This window comes from Vicugna pacos, chromosome 30 (assembly GCF_048564905.1).
Source record: "Vicugna pacos chromosome 30, VicPac4, whole genome shotgun sequence".
Classification (NCBI taxonomy): Eukaryota; Metazoa; Chordata; class Mammalia; order Artiodactyla; family Camelidae; genus Vicugna; species Vicugna pacos.
Genome location: NC_133016.1, coordinates 22,937,601 through 22,956,749, shown reverse-complemented (window position 1 = coordinate 22,956,749; position 19,149 = coordinate 22,937,601). Strand labels below are relative to the sequence as shown.

Below are 19,149 nucleotides of genomic sequence, written 5' to 3'. Positions count from 1 at the left end.
TTGCTATATCTGTCATTTACTTTGTGGTAAGGGGTGGGGAAGGGATCCAAAGTTTGTTTTGTTTTGTTTTGTTTCCTACATGATCGGCCAGTTGTCCCAATCCCATTTATTGAAAAAATTCATCTTAAGATAAAAATTGAAATCCCATGTTTGTAATTTGCTAAATTCATATGTATATGAATTGATGTGAATCTGTTTATGACTGCCCATGACATTTTATTGATCTGTCTCTCTGTTCATGATCCAGTACCAAGTATTTTATTTTTATGGCTTTATATTGTGTTTTCGTATCTAGCAAGGTTAGTCCCCTTACTCCCATTCATCATCTGTTTCAAAAATCTCTTGGCTATTCTTAAATGCTCATTTTTCCTATATGAACTTAAGAGTCCGTTTATCTAATTTCAGTAGAAATTCTGGTTGATATTTTTATTGGGACCATATTGCATTCACTGAACCATTTGCGGGGAACTGACATGTTTACAGTATCGTGGCTCCCTATCCAACAGTAGCGTGTCTTTCCGTTTAAGTCTTTCTAAAGAGTGCTTCCGTCATGTTTGAAAACGGTCTTTGCATGAATCTTGCACATTGTTTATGTGCTTATTCCTCGATACTGTGTCTATTTTCATTGCCAAGTAAATGGGATCCTCTAATATATTTTTAAACTTGTCCTTTTTGTGTATAGGAAAGTATCCAATCATATCCTCTGCAAATAATGTTTTTCCACCAACTCTTTTGTAACTCTTTAACCTTGTATTTCTTTGACATTTTTGATCTTGAGGCTTCAAAGGGGGACCAGACTTCCTGGGTACCAGAAATCACTGAGCCCATTCTGGGTCATCAGTATATCAGCCAGGCTTCTTTGGGCTGGGGGCTGAGGACTGAGGGGTGGGGAGTAGGAGATCGGGGTCGGGGTTGGGGGGTTCTCTCATCCTGGAGACTAGGATTCTCAAGCCTTGAGAATATTTTCACTGTAGTTGATGATAGTCTGGAGACCAAAACTTTCTGCGAATGGATGATGAGTAGCGGTGGTTGGGGAGGAATGGGGCAGGTGGGGAATGGGGTGGGGGAGTTACGTTGTAAGGTGCTGACAGGTGAACCCCCCTCCCTAGAGGCTTTGAAACAGTCCAGTCCTTGGTTCTGGCTGCTGAGGCTGGGGACAAATGTGGCAGAAGGAAGGAAGGTTCCTATCCCCTGAGATGTGCCCTGGGGAAGCCAAACATAAAGGAGGTGCTTGCTGCACCCCCTCACACGGTCTCTCCATCACTGCAGCCTGGCGCTGGAGTCCTGCAGACAGCTGTGTAGCCCAGACATTCATCTACTACTTACTGGCTCCCACAACAACTTACTGGCTCCAGCATCCTGCGTTGTAAGACGCAGCCCGCACCAGATTCCTTCCTGGTTCCTGTTTCTCTCTAATATTTTGCTGTGAGCTAGTCTTATCTGCTCAGGAAAGCCAGCAGCCCCTCCAAAGCAGAGGCAGGGTCTTGTTTAGAGCCCCACAGAGCACGGACCCCGGTCAGGATGTGGTGAGTGATCAGTAACATCTGTGAATTGACAGATATTTCATGAGTAAACCGTTTGTGACAAATGAGTTTCCACTCACATCCTAATTGCCCTTTCTTTGGAGAGGGCTCCTGGAACCAAACAGCTGTCAGCTTCTGCAGCAGGCAAGTGGGGAAATTATAGCCAAGGAGGAACTGGGCACAAGTATAAATAAGAAAAGGAAATGCTTGGACTTTCTCAGTGCAATAAAAGTTCTATATAATAATATTATACGTAACTGTGCAATTAAGCCTGAAAATTGCAAGCTTCCAGTTGGTCCTTCCAGCCAAATGTCAGGCGGTTCTCGTGGCGGATGGTGAGTGCTTAGAAGAAAAGTGTAAGTTCTGAGGCAAATCTGAGGTTTCACTTCCTTTGGAAAACACAGGCAGGGCTGGGATCCTTGAGGCCATCTGGCTGGACCGCTGACCCGGGTTTTGTCTCCAAATCAAAGCAGACAGCGAGAGGCAGGGAGGCAGACTTGTGTTTCAGGAGCCAAGGCTTAACTAGGGCCTCCTACACCTGGACGAGGCCTGGGCGACTCTGCCCTCCTCCCTCCCTCCCTCCCTCCCTCCCTCCGGACCCAACGAGGGTCCGCGGCGGGAGAAGGGCATGGGCGTGGCTGTGAGTAATAGGGAGCAGCTGGGTGGCTCAGAGGATACACTATCCTAGCTGGCTTCCAGCCGCCCTTCCTTGCCCTCCCAGGACTGCCTGTTGCTGATATCTCCTGAAATGCAGCCCCAGGCAGATTCCTCTCCAGTCCAGAAGCTTCCTTCCCGTCGCCTCTGACATCTGAGGCCTCCTCTCCAAGCCATCACTTCCTCAGTGGAGTCCCCTCCCTGAGCCGGCGGGTCCCTGCCCCTTGGCCCTGCCCCCACAGGGCCCTGTCCGCACCTCTGGGCTCGCAGCACTTCGCACCGCTGTCTGTAGCTCCCACTCCTCTGTGACTTCTAAGGCCAGGAATTCCATCCCGTTCATCCCTACTTCTCCAGCCCCAGATGGGTAAACGCTACAGGAGCTGGCAAAGAGGCAGCCTCGCCGACTGCTTAGGAAACCTGGAGGCCAACGAATGGCTTGGGTTCAAGGCCCACCTCTGCCTCAGTTTCTCTCTTTGAAAAATGGGTTTTGGAGTGGATTAAAAGAGAGAATATATGTAAAATATTTAGGACAGCGACTTGCTCCGAAACACGGAGCACTCAATACATCTCAGTCACTAGTTTCCTTCCATCAATATCAGTGGGAGGAATCTCAGAAGTAACTCTCTACCTCCCAGATACTGTACCTCGGTCAAGCTGGGTGCCTGTCCCTCCACACTCCCCATACAGGGCCTCTGGGGTTATTTGTAATGAATTAGGGCACATTCTGGAGGCGCAACTTCCAGACCCTGCCCAGCCACTTTCCAGGTCCACGCCGGTCCTTGGCCACTGACTGAGAGCTCAGAAGATAAACCCAGAGTCAGCCTGCCCTCCTCCCACCCTCCGACCAGGCTGAGGGAACGCATCAGGCACCTTGTATCAAGCTGTCGAGTCTCCATCACTCTGCCCAGTGTGGTCAAATGCTAACCCCACCGCGATCTGTAGAACACTTGACCTCTGAAAACCTAACATGTGTTCACACATTTCCCATGTAACTGGGCAGCGTCCCTGAGACGCCTGGGGTGGGGGCATGGGGGTAGAATCGGGAAACCCACAGTCGGGCACAGAAGTCCCAAGACAGCAGAGGTTGAACTATTCGTGACCTCAGAATCCGAGGATCCACCCTAGAACCAAACTATTTAAGTGGGTTCACTGGAGGACACCATAGAACCGTCGAGTGCGTGGGCATCCTCCTACTCTTGCATCATAGAAGACACTGAAGCTGAGAGAGGGAACTTGGCCAGTCGAAGGTCACCTGTGACTCAGTTGCAGAGCACAGATTAATTGTAAATACTTCCTCCCCAAAAGGGTTTTAGCCCCTCTCTGCCGACTGCACACCTGGGCATTTCTCAGCCCTTATTCTTCACGTCCTTTCCCCAAACAGGACTCGGCCTTTTCCTGCTCCAGCCCTGACCCTCCCACCTGGCCCCGCTTTCCCTTCTCCCACCATGAGGCCCCCTGGCGGGGCCGTGATGAGTGCATGGAGGCTGGCGGGCTGTGTGGCCGCCGCCTTGGTGACTTCTAGAAGAGACACTGAAATATATCCCCAGGACGGGTTGAAGTTAGCGGTGCCTCTTAACCCACTCCAAACACAACTCCTTAAGTAACTCTCAGAATGGAAACCATTCCCGCTCCTCTGCAGGAGGCGGCCCCTTTGGGCAGAGATGCTAAAAAGAGTAGGGCTCCCAGGCGGCTTCTGTGTGGCCCCCGCCTGCCCACCCCCCACCCCGCCGTGAGCCTGTGGCCGTGGCCGTGGCCGTGGGGAGCAGAGCCCGCGGGCCCACCAGCCCGGACCCCTCCTGAAAAGGCAGCCGGGGCAGCCAGGCTTCTGAAACTCAGTAACCCGGGGCGCAGTGCTGTTTATGAGAAACAAGTGATTTATTTTATTATCTAAATTTTCAGTGGTTTAATAAGGTTTAATAAGCCTCCCAAGGAGCTTTCTGGCTTGGGAAATCGCCTGTAATAAACACAACAGTAAATCCTTTGTTTGGAACATAAAGAGGTGTGCGATTTTTCTTAAAAGAGACCAAGTCTTCCCCCCTCCCCCCACCTCGCCCGCTAATTAATAAAGGATGAATAAATAATTAAAGAACAGCAGTTGGAAGGGGCACCGCTTATTTGTCTGGCCCAGACTCCCGCCGCCAGCCCAGCCAGCACTCCAGCAGTGGGACCCTCCCCGCCTCCGAGCTCTGCCGGCCTCAGCCCCGCAGCCCCGCTCCAGGTCATGCAGCCCCTTAGACAACCCACCCTTCCTGTCTTCCCTGCAAGGTTACCCCACGGCACGGGCCCCCAGATTAATGGCCTTGGGGGATGTGTGAACTCCCCAGCATCATTGCTGGACTTCGTGACCTTAACCTCATTTCACTTTGTTTCTTTATCTGTAAAATGGGTATAATGCTGGCCTAGCCTGCCACCACAGAGGTGGAAGTGCTTTGAGAGGTCAAAGGCTCCAAGCTACCCCTTGGATGAGGGGATGGGGGCAGGGGCCTGGGAAAACCCACTTTGGGTTCACCCAGATGCTGTGAAGAACAGGTTCCTCTAGGGGGAGATTAAACAGCTCTGACACTCAGACGCCCCCGCTCCACCCTCAGCACCAAAGCCCAGTGCAGACCTGCCCCTCGTCCTTCCTTGCCCATCGCTCAGACCGCCCTTTGAGGTGCCCCCCACATCTGTGAGTTTCCTTCCTGTAAGAATGTAGAGGGAGAGGAGCCCACCCTGGCTTTTGCCCCGCCCCCAAACTCCCATGGTTGTGATGGAGGTTGGGGCAGCAGGGCTAGGGGGTGGGGGTTCTAGATCTTGTTCTGATAAAACCAAACCCATGTAGGGTGTGGAGGTGGTGATGACAGTGAGGTTCGGGGTGACAAAGGATAGATACAGCATGAAACAGTGGACAGAGTCTGGGTGACAAGTCAGGAGGTTTGGAGTCTCGGTCACTTATCTAGTACTGTGGCCACATGGGAGTCAGTTCCCCAGCATGAGCGTAGATTTCTCACCAGTGAAATGAGCCAGATAATTCTCTCTGTCCCCAGGATCCGAGGAAGATGTATAGAGAAAAGTGGATGTGCTCAGCAGACCCGCAGCAGAGTTAAGCCAGGGGCTTCAGAGGACAGCGAGGCAGGGACCGGAACGCCTGGTCACAGAAGCAGCAGCTCAGGCCCCTGGGTGTGGGGACACCAGGAATACCTGTCTGTGCACGAAGAGAGCTCGGAAGTGGCTGCCAGGCCTGGCCTCTTCCCTCTCATGTCTGGTCCTGTGGGTGGGGTTGGGGGGCAGGCACTTGGGGGGAAGAGAATGGGGGAGCATGGCCATGTGAGGCAGAGAAGGCCTGCATTCCAGCTGTAAGGGAACATCTGGCATGGCCGTCACCTTTGGCAGAGAAGGGAGGCCCAGAGCTCATTCCACAGAAACCAACCAGCTCCAAGCCTGGGGCCCGAGGCTGAGCTGGGGACCGTGGGCTCCAGACATGTCCTGGCAGGGTGGCAGAGCAGGTAGGGCTGTCTTCACCCAGCTGTGAGCACTGTGCCTGGGGTGCTCCTGCGGGCGGGGTGCAGGCTGGAAGTTGAGGAGGCCCCGCCCAACCTTCCAGCCCACATGTCTGGCCCCAGCCTCTGGGGCATTCCGGGGCCAAGGGGTGTGGCTGCCCTGCTTAGGGGAACTGCCAAGGGCAGGGTAGGGTGCGCCCAGCCGAGATCTAAGGGGGCTGGCCAGCTGCCTGAGCCAGGCCTCCCTGCCCTCTCTCCTGTCCTAGCCCACCAGCCCCTTGTAGTTGCTGTGCCAGAGACTAAGAACTTGCTTGAAGGAGGCAGGTAGCTGCTACCCAGCCTTATTCCCAAATCTGGGGGAAAAAACCCACATCCCTTCTGTGCCCCTGTGCTATCCCACCCACTCTCTCGTGGCAGGCACTAATTCTGCCAGTTGGCTCTGAAGCTCCAGGCCCAGGCAGGGGAGGAGCTGGAGGCTGGAGAGGGGGTGGGGCCGCTCCCAGGGCAATGGGAGCCTGCCAGCTGGGGCCAGCCTGCCCTGGGGATTTGGCAGATGGAAGCATCATCCTGGGCCCCAGATATGCTGATCTGAGCACAATTCAGGGAGGCGCTGGGCTTGTGGATCATAGCAACAGAATTGTCCTGAGAGGCACATCACCAAAGCCACCGTGGAGGATGGGCAAGAGATGGGACTGGAGCGGAAATCAAGTCCCCGCCCCTCTGTTTTCTAGCTGTGTGACTTGGACAAATTACTTAGTCTCTCTGATGCTTGTCAAATGGGGATTATAGTAAGGATGAAATGAATAAACATAAATACTTCACAAATGATAGGCCTCTGTTCAAATGCCAGGTGTCCCCAAGGCAGAGTGTTGGGGCCGCCCACTGCCTTTTGTGACATCAAGGCTACCCCGCCGTATATGAACTGATCTCAGTCACTCAGCGTCTTCCATGTTCCTGCTTGATGGCGTCCCAGGAATGATACAGACAGATAAGAAACAAACCCTGCCTGGAGCAGATGACATCCTTGCAATTACTTCCCCATTTCCTAGATAAGCAAACTGAGGACAGCAGGACTATACGCATAATTTGCCTGTCCCTGCACTTCATATCTATAGTAAAACCAGTCCTAGAGCAGAGGGCACCTACCAGCCAGGCCACCCCACACCTAGCTGGGGTCACTGGCTTGGGCATCAGAACACCCTAGTTCTAGTTCTGGCTCTGACATTAATGTGCCTTGTGACCTTGATTCCTCTCTGCATCCGCACTGTAGACTCCTCTCTGTGTCTCATTTTCCTCATCTGTAAAATGGGCATAAAGTGTAAACCAGCCTTGGCTGCTTCTTTGGGTTAGGAGTATATGAAACAGAAGATATGAAAGGACCTTGGAAGATTGCAATGCTCTACACATGTTGCAGTGGCCCTGGCAGTGTCTTTGGGAGAGGTGCTTCAATAGCGTAGACAGATCTCTGCAAAAGTATACGGAGGGCAGTTCCCTCGGTCAGGACCCCTGTTAGGGGTCTGTGTCCCTCCTGGACTTCGCAATTGCCAGCACTAGTTGAGCACTTGTTCTGTACCAGGTGCACTTTATGTGCCTTCCCTCATTTGATCCGCCCAGCAACTCGGTGGGGTAGACAGTTATCACCATTGCTCAGATGAAGAAACTGAGCTCAGGAAGGTGATGATACCAAGTGGGAGCCAGGATGTGGACCCAGGAGGTCTGAGAGCAGGTCCCTCACCACTCAGCCTTGCCCTGTTGTCAGATGGCCGTCAGTCAACTCCAGGCACACGCTGGCTGCGAACAGCTTCTTGTGTGATCCCACTCGGGATCCAGGCTAAACACATTTTCAGACATGATTCTGGAACTCGAAACCTTTCTACATTCAAATGATATGGGGCAGGTCCTTCCTGCCTCTCTGTCCAGCGAAATTTTCTCTATCCTTTGCAGCTCAGACAGGGCCCTTCCTCCTGGAAGCCTGCCTTGATCCCCCAGGCCACAGGGGTCTGCTGCTTCCCTGTGCATACCTCTCACTCCCTGTCCATACCACTCAGTCTTGAGCCCCCCTGGCTTGTGTGGGTCTCAGGTTCTTGGTGCACATCCCTCAGCCCCGGCTCTGATCAGATCACTAAAGTAAGACAGTCTTTGCAGGGGAGGGTCCAAATCTGCCTACCCACAGGTTGGACTTTGTAAGGAGCAGCACGGTAAAGGGAAATGAACTTGAACTTTGGCACCAAATGCAGCTGGGTTCACGTCCTGGCTCAGACACTGTGTGGCGTCAGGCAAGTCATTTGCCCAGTCCATACTCTTTCTTTATCTCTAAATTGGAGATGATGATAAAAATATGTATCTTTCAGGGTTGTGTTGGTTGAAGAAGGACTAGAGGTGTGATGACCGACATGTTATAGGCACTCGATAAATGGTGGCTGGTATTGATTACTATTATAACCTGGCTTGCTTGATTTCGTTATTAGAACGGGACACAAATGGAAAAAAAAATTCAAGTCACACTCAAAAAACCAGTTTGGAGCCAGGTTTCTACAATGCATCTCTGTAAGGCGAAGTCCCCCTCTCTCCTTCCACCCCCAGCTCTCCTCTGTTCCTCTCACAGAAGCACCCCTCCCCATCTTTAGCTGGTGGGCTGAGGGCACCCCATCTCCCTAGAGACGGGAAGGCAGGTAGGGCACCTGAGGTCACTGATGGTCTTATGTTCCAGTTGAATAAACCAAAGCCAGAGGTGAGGCTACTTGGACATACCTGAGCTCTAGAAACTTCCACTGAGGGCAGAGGCCCAGGGAGGCTGTGGCAGGAATGTCCCCCAGAATGGGGACGATACCTAAAAAGGTTTTACTGCCCCGCATCCTTCCTCTTGAACCTCCTTTCTCCATTGCGGACTCCTGTTCCCTGCCCGTCTCTCCCTTTATTTCTGGGCTCTGTGCTTTTTCTGTCTCCTTCCTACCAGAGGTTCGTATTTTGCATCAAGCCTCTCTTAGCCATTGAGAGGTTTTGTTTTTCGTGTGTGTGTAATTTTCTTTCCTGAGCGTGTTATTCTTGGAGACAAGAGTGCCCTGGCTTGGGCGATGGGAGAGATGCAAGGGGGGCGTGTAGAGGATCTGGGAAGGAAGCTGGGGACCAGGCATGGAACATTTCTGGCTGCAGGCCCTCCCGGCCTGGGAATCCTGGGGTCACCAGGGAAGCTCCCAGAGCACACGCAGAGTCGGGGCACTTCTTCCCAAAGGGTCAATAAAACGGCAAGCCACAGTCTCCCCTTCCCCCACTACCTCCTGCCAGGACAAACAGCCCCCAGCTCCGCGGTTACATCTGTTCCTCCAGGAGTGGGTCAAAGTCTCCAAAGCATGCCACGGACAGAAGTCATTGCTGGACAGACCAGCCTTCAAGTCCAGAGTCCCCCAGGCCTGTTGCCCTCTCCCCATCGCCAGATCCACTTTGTGCTTCTAGATCCTGGTGGTCATGATGCTGGTTATCAGATTTCTCGTGTCCATCTGATGACAAGATGAGAAAAGAGGAGCCCAGAGAGGTCGGGGTTGGGGGTGCTCCCGAAGTCACTCAGCTGCGGTCGTGATTCTGAGTCCCAAGCAGACCAGGCTCCAAGAGCGCAGGGGGTGGGGCATCTAGTGTAGGGACGGGGCTCTCATCCCTCGGTGGGCTCAGATGAGACACTGACCACTGCAACCCCGTCAACAGGTTGCAGCTCCTCTATTTAAGCAGGTGGGAGAATGTTTAAGGCATTGTTGAAACTTTTCCCGGAAAACATTTACAAATATTTTTGTCTTTAAAGGAATAAGCCCTTAGCAAGCAGGAAAACTTGTTTGAAAGAACTAACTTCCTGGAGTTTTACTGATTTGGGCTTTTTACTTAGTAGTTAGAGAGGCATTTCAGTCACAGTCTTTTCTAATGAGAATTTCCTCTGAGGCTCAGGACCCCGCTACGTTGTGGTAGCTTCAAGGGAATTAGAAAAAGGTCACTTCCTGAATACATCTACTTCCATGTATCAAACGAGCATTGTAATACACTGATCTTGTTCGAAGGCAGCATTCAACTGCCAGAATACATCATGATGGATATTACAGATCTATAGTCTATGAAGTAGATCGTGCCCCTGGATTCGTTATCCATTGCTGCATAAAAAATTACTCCAAAATTTGGCAACTTAAAACAAGAGTAAAAATTGACTATCTCTCAGTTTCTGTGAGTCAGGAACTCAGAAGTGGCTTTGATAAGTGGTTCTAATTCAGTGTCTTTCATGAAGTTGCAGTCAGGATGTCAGCGGAGCTGCTGTCATTTAAAGGCTTAACTGGGGCTGACTGACCCACTTTCCTGGTGGCTCCCTCACACAGCTGGCGACGTGGACCTGCTCAGCCTCTTGTCACGTGAACCATTCCATAGGGCTGCCACTGTCCTAACGTGGCTGCTAGCATCCCCTAAAGGGACTGACCCGAGAGACAGCCAGGTTGACACAGCCATGTCTTTTATGACCCCACCTCAGAAGTTACATATCATCACTTACAAATCCCATTAGTTACACAGGTCAGCCCTATTCACATGGGAGGGGACCACACGAGGGCATGAATTCTTGCCACTGGGAGGCAAGAATCCCAGGGGGCCATCTTTGAGCCTGCTACCCACTTTGATGGGGTGCTCTTGTACAGTGGACAACCTGCCCAACTGTAATTTCAGCCCTGCTGAGCCCTGCCATCGACCTTCACCAACCGTGTGCCTGGACTGTGCTAAGTGTTGTAACAATGGTCTACCCTGGAGCAACTTCCAATCTAGCAGAGAAGCTGAGACACACATAAAATTAGTGACAGGACAAGGCAGAGTAAAATCAGTGACAGGAAAAATCAAGTGTTCAGGAGAACCAAAGGCTGGAGAGGCCCTACATCTGATTTGAGAGATGGGGAAAGGGTCATCTGAGTGGGGCCTTGACCCCTGGAGATGCTGGAGATGCAAACTGTGGGATGTTTTCTCCAGCGCGAGTAAAGGCAGGGAGGCTGAGAAGCAGGATTCATGTTTGCAGACTGGAGAGTAGGGGTTGCAGGGGGGTATTAGGGACACATCTGGGGGTATGTCATGGTCACTCAGCCCATCCAGGTGACCATCCGCTCACAGTAGTGCTCAGAAGGTGGGGTGGGAAAGCCTGGCTGAGCCTCTGCTCCATCTCTTCCTCCCCGCCGCCCACCACGTGGCAGAGTTTTGCCAAAACCCCACCAAGGGGGCCACCTCCGCAGAGCAGGGGAGACTGTCCGAGGGGCAGCAGGCACTCTGGGGCTCTCAGCTCTCTCCCTGTGGCCTGGGCCGGGGAGGCCTGGATGCCCCAGCCACTGAGCCTGGCTGAGCCTCCTGGAGGACCTCCCCTGCACTGAAGCCCTGCCTGCTCGGCCCTCCCAGGAAGGGAGGGACACCTCCCTGCTGACCTACTTCCTTCCCATGCTCCACCAGGGCGCCTCTGAGCACCTGTGAATGCCCAGAGGCTGGGCCCCTTGGGGGCGTTAGCAGAGACTCCTGCCCATCCTTGATTACCTTCGTGGGTCCGATGCAGGGGCTAGATGGGTTGTGGTTGAGAGCATGTCCTGGGAAGTCAGCCTGTGGGCACAGATCTCTATGCTATAACTTACTATCTGGGTGATTTATCCTTTGCTGCCTCATTTATCTCACCTGTAAAATGGGGATGATGATCATAATAGGAGCTAATCCCAGTTATTGTGAAGATTTAGCAGGCCTGAGGGCAGATGGGGTCCCAATCCCGCATTTAGGAAACCCATTGTGTAGGGCTGGAACTCGGTCTGCAGGGTAAAGGTGCTGGTGCAGGCCCTGCCCTAGCCTCCCAGTCTGCCCCAGGGGGCCCGAGCATCTGAAGTGGGGAACTGGGGGCCAAGGAGGCAGAGCCCTGTGACCTTGAGTCCTCTTACCCACTGCTGAGAAGGTCACCCTGCACCTGGCTCCAAGCCTTCAGAACCAAATGTAGCCCAGATGTGAGGTCTCCCCTCTGACCGGGACTCAGAGAGGCTGTCTGCTGGCCCTCAGCCCAGCTGCCCACAAAGCCACCCTCCTGGGACCCCATGGCTGCCCTGAAGGAGCCAACTGGCCTTGAGCCTGTCAGCTGGCCCTAGTTTCCCGAGCCCTCTGCATTCCCTCTGGCACCCAGCATTGCAGCAGGGTGTACGGGGAAGGACGGAGCCTCAGGAAGGTTCTCTCCTAGGATGTGGGGAAAAGGGAACCCTCCTGCACTGTTGGTGGGAATGTAAATTGGTGCAGCCACTATGGAGAACAGTATGGAAGCTCCTTTATAAACTAAAAGTAGAGCTACCATATGATCCCGCAATCCCACTCCTGGGCATAAATCCCCCAAAGAAGGAAACTTTAATTTGAAAAGATACATGCACCTCAATGTTCATAGCAGCACTATTTACAATAATCAAGACATGGGAACAACCCAAGTGCCAGATAATTGGTAAAAGAAGATGACTGGTTTAAAAAGATGTGATAGATATATAATGTATATTATATATATAATGGAATATTATTCAGCCATTAAAAAGAATGAAATATTGTCATTTGCAGCAGTATGGATTGACTTAGAGATTATCGTACTAAGTGAAGTAAGTCAGACAGAGAAAGACAAATACCATATGATATCACTTACATGTGGAATCTAAAAGATAATACAAATGACTCTATGTACAAAAATGAAACAGACTCATAGACATAGAAAACAAACTTCTGTTTACCTAAGGGGGAAGGGGTGGGAGGAGGGATAAACTAGAAGATTGAGATTAACAGATACAAACTACTATACATAAAATAGATAAGCAGCAAGGATTTACTGTATAGCATAGGAAACTGTATTCAATATCTTATAATAACCTATAATGGAAAAATAATCTGAATATATATATAGCCACTAACAACCACTCATCTGTTCTCCTTTTATATATCTGAATCACCTTGCTTACACCTGAAACTAACACAGCATTGTAAATCAATTACAGCTATATTTCAATAAGATAAAATAAAGGATGATGTCAGTTATATTAAAAAAAAAAAAAAGATTGTCTCCTTCTCTGGACAGAAGAAGGCAGACTCAGAGCTCTCTACAGCACAGACAATTGAGGCCTGAGGTCTGGGGACACCTTCCCTGGTCAGAGGGAAGGAGGGGAGTCCTACACAGGCTCTCAAGTGGATCTAGGTAGGTGTGGTCCATTCTGAGCCCCCTCAGAGAGATGCAGAAGTGGAATGGTTTCTCAGTAGAAAGAACCAAGTTAAGCAGGGCCATTCAGAGCAGAACCTGGCCCCCGAGACCTGGAGCACCTTGGTGGGACTGCCTGCTTTATGCTTGCTGTTCCCACAGCCTGGAACACTGCTCCCCACTTCATCCTGTGACTGGATCCTTCTCACCATCCAGGCATAAGCTCAAATGACGTTTCCTCCAGGAAGCCTTCCCTGACCACCCTGGATGAAGTAGTCTCCCTGCACTACCCCAGGCACTGCTATAGACAGAGGACAGAAGTCGGGGGTGGGGGGAGAAAGATCGACTGATTTAGTTTATTTCCTATCATTTGAGGTTTTTTAAATTAAACTTATTTATTTTACCAAAACTGTTAATTCACATGTAGTTTTAAGAAATAATACAGACATCCCAGGTACACTTTACCCAGTTTTCTTTCAAAACCATAATAACATCAACCAAGACATTGACATTGATACAGAACAGGCTACAGAAGATCCCCATCACCAGGAGGACCCCTCCTGTTGCCCTTTGATACCCTCTCACCTCCCTTCTGCCCCAGCTCCTTCTTAGCCACTAACAACCACTCATCTGTTCTCCATTCCTATAATCTTGTCACCTTAAGACTGGTATACAAATGGAATCACACAGCATGTAACCTGTTGGCACCGGCTTTTTTCACTCTGGTCACCCAGCTTTCTAATGTGTCCGTAGCTCATCCCTTTCTGTTGCTGACTGGTGCTAGGGCTGGTGCAGTTTCTCCAACCGTTCGCCCACTGAAGGACATCTGGGTTCTTTTCAGTTATTGACTCTCACGCATGAAGCTGTGAAAAACATTGACCTGCAGGTCTTTGTGTGGACGTAAGTTTTCATTTCTTTGGGATAATTGTTCAAGAGTGTGTTTGCTGAGCCAGAAGTTCCTATATTCAGTTTTTTAAGAAATCACCAAAATGGTTTCCAGAGAGGCTGTACCATTTTACATTCCCACCAGCAAGGTGTGTGAGTGATCCGGTTTCCCCACATCCTCGCCAGCATTTGCTGTTGTCACTCTGCTATTTTTTTAGCCACTCTGATGGGTGTGTGGTGTTAGCTCATCCCTCTTCGATGACTCATGCTGCATCTTTATCACAGAACGGCTGCCTGCTTGGTCTGCCTTCTGTGTATCCCCGGTGCCCCGGGCAGTGCTGGGCACAGGAGGAAACTCAATGACTATTTAGGGAATGAACGCATGGCCTGCGGGGTCGCCTGCCCTTTTAAAGATGAGAAGGAGGAACACAGATAGGCCTTCGCTCTGGGAAACCACTTGAGCACCTGCGGTTTATTTTCCATTATAGGTTATTATAAGATATTGAATACAGTTTCCTGTGCCATGCAGGTGGAATTGCTCAGAGGAGGCTAAGGCCATCTGCCATCCATGGAGGAGAAGGGGGAGGGAAGAGCACCCAGCACCCTCCACACCCCACCAGGGCCCTGGTGCCTCCCGGCCCCACTCAGGGCCCATATTGTGGGCCTGACACGTCTCCCTCCTCCCCTTCCACTGAATCTGCCTTCTTAGGGCAGAAACATCCAGAAGATAAGTGTGTTGGGCTCCCCAAGGCCCATGCTACTGCGGTGTGGGGCTCCCAGGCTTCATTTATCTTTTCCTTTTCGCCCCACTGTAACCACACCAGGGTAAGGACCTTTGCTAGGATTTACCAACGGGACACGACCAAACTTTGCCCTCCGTGCTCCGGAGTAAAAATTGAGGCAGCCTGTTATCCAGGTTGAGTCTGCTGACCTGGGCTGTGGGTTCTGCTCCCTGGAGGGAGGGGATGTCCCTTGTCCTCCGTCCTGTACCCCCCCCATGGTGGCCATCACTGGCCACACTTCATGTGTAATGTATGTATAATGTTGAGCTGTCTCAGAGGAAGCTTCTCCCCACAGCGATATGGTTCCATGAGAGTGACAGAATACAGACATGATCAATTAACAGTGCACGCGAAGTTAACATTGAATGTAAATATTTATAGGTCAAATGGCTCACAGATATACATAGGATGTCAGTATATTTTTTAAAAAAAATCAAAAACTGCAAATGAAGAATTGTAAACTTCATTATCGAAGATGAAGCCAGCCGTAAGGTCAGAAGTTGAAGCACATATCATAAAGCCCCCATCCTCTTGCTGAAAATGGGCCACAAAAGTGTTTTTTTAGATTCCTAATTAAAAATTAATTAGTTAACTAATTAAATTAAAGAATCCTAGTAGCTACATCAGTTTGCTAAACTGTAACAAATTACCGTGGACTGAGGTTTAAATGACAGAGGTTTATTTTCTCACAGTTCTGGAGGCTGGAAGTCCAAGATCAAGGCGTCGGTAGTGTTAGCTTCCTCTGAGGCCTCTGTCTTCCATTTGTAGATGGCTGCCTCCCCTCGGGTGTCCTCACAAGGCCTTCCCTCTGCATGTCTCTGTCCTAATCTCTTCTTGTAAGGGTACCGGTCATATTGGAGGAGGGTCCACCCATACAACCTCATTTTAACCTCAATTCCTCTTTAAAGATCCTCCCTCCAAGTACAGTAACATTCTGAGATACTGGGATTCAGACTTTAACATTTGAAGTTGGGGGTGGGGAACAACTCAGCAACTGTTAAGTCACCAATTGTTAGTGCAGCCCACAACAGTAGCCAAAAGTAGCAAAATGTGAGGAGTCAGAGGGAATAAACCAAAGTGTTTTCCCAGCGGGAGCACTGAGTCATGAGAGAAAATTCCATCTCCGGGCCTGGCCTGGCAGACAGTGTGTGAGTCAGCTGCGAACACCATCCCCGTAGCGCACAGAGCAGCGGAGTTTCACGTAGCCATCCATACTCGTGTTCAGGAATCGCACACCCCCAAAGTGGAATTCAGTGAAATCGTGCCCGAGAGAAGATTCTGTAGCCTTTGCTAAACGGCAGATGCCAGCTGCCCAATGAGAAGCCCCACTCCAAGGGCCTTCGGTGCCCCGGGAAGAGCCCAGAGGTACAGTGAAAAGCCCCAGCTTGTGAGCTGGGCTCTGAACTGCAGGTGAGATAGGGGAAACCTGAGGAAGGAGGGCTGGCTTTCCAGCACAGAGGGAGGGAGGGGAGCCCCAAGCAAAGACAGGGGTGGGTTAGACAAGCACGCCCTGGAGAGTCCCAGAGCTGGCAGCCCTCCTGGGGCTGTGTCCTCTAACCCGGTCTCCCTCTGCGTGTCCCCGCAGGGCTCTGGCTGAGAACATGGCCAATGGCATTGACGAGCTGATCGGCATTCCCTTCCCCAACCACAGCAGCGAGGTCCTGTGCAGCCTGAACGAGCAGCGGCATGACGGGCTGCTCTGCGACGTGCTCCTGGTGGTGCAGGAGCAGGAGTACCGCACCCACCGCTCCGTCCTGGCTGCCTGCAGCAAGTACTTCAAGAAGCTCTTCACGGCCGGCACCTTAGCCAGCCAGCCCTACGTCTACGAGATTGACTTTGTCCAGCCTGAGGCTCTGGCCGCCATCCTGGAGTTCGCCTACACCTCCACGCTCACCATCACCGCCTCCAACGTCAAGCACATCCTCAATGCCGCCAGGATGCTGGAGATCCAGTGCATCGTGAATGTGTGCCTGGAGATCATGGAGCCCGGGGGGGATGGGGGGGAGGAGGATGACAAGGAGGACGACGATGATGATGAAGATGACGATGACGAGGAGGATGAAGAGGAGGAGGAGGAGGAAGAGGAGGAGGAGGAGGATGACGACACGGAGGATTTCGCAGATCAAGAAAACTTGCCTGATCCCCAGGACATCAATTGCCACCAAAGCCCTTCCAAGACGGACCACCTATCGGAGAAGGCCTACTCAGACACACCCAGGGACTTCCCTGATTCCTTCCAGGCCGGCAGCCCTGGCCATCTGGGCGTGATCCGGGACTTCTCCATCGAATCTTTGCTGAGGGAGAACCTGTACCCCAAAGCCAACATCCCCGACAGGGGACCCTCCTTATCTCCCTTCGCCCCGGACTTCTTTCCACACCTCTGGCCAGGGGACTTCGGTGCCTTCACCCAGCTGCCCGAGCAGCCCGTGGACAACGGGCCCCTGGACCTGGTGATCAAGAACCGCAAGATCAAGGAGGAGGAGAAGGAGGAGCTGCCCCCGCCCCCACCGCCTCCCTTCCCGAACGACTTCTTCAAAGACGTGTTCCCGGACCTTCCCCGGGGGCCGCTGGGGCCCATCAAGGCGGAGAACGACTACGGTGCCTATCTCAGCTTCCTGAGTGCCGCCCACCTTGGGGGTCTCTTCCCGCCCTGGCCGCTGGTGGAGGAGCGCAAGCTGAAGCCCAAGGCCTCTCAGCAGTGCCCCATCTGCCACAAAGTCATCATGGGGGCCGGGAAGCTGCCGCGGCACATGAGGACGCACACCGGGGAGAAGCCATACATGTGCAACATCTGTGAGGTCCGCTTCACCAGGTGCGCTGGGGCGGGGCCTGCCCGGGGGGGGGGGTGGGGGGGAGGGCCGGGGCCCCGGGGACGGAGAGACACCCAGGTCAGGGGCGGCCCTGGCTCCTCCACGTACTGAAAGCTCATTGCCAGAAGGGGTGCTCAGCATACCTGGTGCAGCCATTTTCAAATATTTTCTAATACACCATGTCAGGTCGAAGGAGGCCAAGATGTAAAATCGATAAGCGCAGAGTGGTTCTGGCGAAGGCAGGAGTGAGGGGCCTCGGTACCCACCGTCAATCCAGTTTGGAGGGCAGCCCCCTTTATTTTATTTGGAGCTCAGTCAGCATGCCAGGGCCTGTCCCGAGTGAGAAGACAGGCAGGGTCCAGGGTCTTTGTCCACAGATAGGCGGTCCATCTCTCAGTAGCTAGCCAGCCACTTGTAAGCCCGGCTGGATAATAGCAGAGCTGGGACTTGAGCCCCAGTTCATGTGTGACAGCGACACCTGCAACAGGGGACCCTAGAGGCCCCTGGTGGCCCTTTCAGTCCTCTTTCAGGTCAGACCTAAAGGATGGGCCTCCTTTTGTGTTCTCCCCCTTGACTGTCCATGTTAGGAAGAGGGTTAACTTTATGCTGTTATAAAGTTGAAATTTGAAATCAGTACATTATAAAGCTTTCATCTTTCCTGGACTCCATCCCATTCCACACACGTGGGCTATATACGTTCTCTTCCCAGCCACCAAGGCTGATTGGTGGGAGGATGTGGGGCCCAACTTGTCCATTAGGTTTCATGGGCCTCATCTGGGGCGAATGTGGTCCGTTGGTGCCGCTTGTGGTCCCTGGTGTGAGGCTGGCCTTCCCAGCCTTGTCCACAGTGGGGCAGGGCCTGGTGAGTGGCCCTGCATCAGGGCTTGGTCATTTCAGTGTGTTGGATGTGGACAGAGCCTGGTGGATACTTGTCCTGGGACCGTGACTTCCTAGACCAGGTCCTTTGCCCACACTGCCACTGTCCCCGTCAAGGCATGTGCCATGAGAAACCCATACTTGGTTCCTACTGCTATCACCGCACATCCTCTTGGCAATTTATTCTGGGAATTGCTGGGGGCTTCTTCTTTGATTTTCCTCAGTGGGCCCAGAGCTTTGGTATTTGAGGATGGAGTGAAGTGTTTTGAATCAGTTTGATTATCAAATCAGGGCAATGCTTTTGGGGGGAAAGCAAGATGTGTCCTGTTAAGTAAGGAGACTCACCTTTGGTGGCTTGAAAACTCTACTTGAGGTTGCCAGAGAGGGTACAGGGATGTGTTCAGATGACAATGTCATTGCACAAACAGCTCTGCAGGCTCCTCCAGTGACTGCTTCAAAGGACATCACTGGTTGTTTCCAAGGTGGCCTTGGCTCCCCTCGCAGCTGCTTCTGTGAAGGACACCCCAAGCAGAATCTCTCCCAGATGCTCTGTGCTGACAGTAAAGGGAGAATTTGCAGGTGCAGAGGAACAGGGCCCCGCCTCCCCAGGGCATCCCCCTTCCCCCCAGCAGTGCTGATCTCATGTGCTCTGTTCCTCTGATCACCGCAGAGCAGCGGGACCCAGAGTCCCCGAGATTCACCCCCTCTTGGGTGTCCTTTACCTTGAATTCACCTTAGAGCCACAGAACACATGTAAAGGCTTGACCAAAGCACAGGGATAACAGGAGGAAGATAAACCAGAGCCTAGTCCAAATTCAAGTCCAGTCCACGCATCTGAAGCCAGGGCCTCCCTGCAGCTTGTGCCAAGTCCAGCCCCCGGGGAATGACCTCAAGACGTGGATGCTTTTCACGGGCCAGATCCAGAAAAGCCAGATCCAG

At 52.0% G+C, this 19,149-nt stretch overlaps 1 protein-coding gene across 4 annotated transcripts in view; it reads left to right on the top strand.

Annotated features, from left to right (window-relative positions):
- The window catches only part of ZBTB7C (zinc finger and BTB domain containing 7C), a 314,604-nt gene that overhangs the window by 284,192 nt on the left and 11,263 nt on the right, over positions 1-19,149 (top strand). For 3 of the 4 annotated variants that reach the window (XM_072952317.1, XM_072952318.1, XM_072952319.1), the window contains one exon: positions 16,110-17,336. In XM_072952317.1, the coding sequence (XP_072808418.1) occupies positions 16,126-17,336 (1,211 nt within the window). In that variant the 5' untranslated portion in view covers positions 16,110-16,125. Of the gene's footprint in view, positions 1-15,731; positions 15,935-16,109; positions 17,337-19,149 lie in introns of those variants that run through there. The other variant, XM_072952316.1, reaches the window with a different exon arrangement.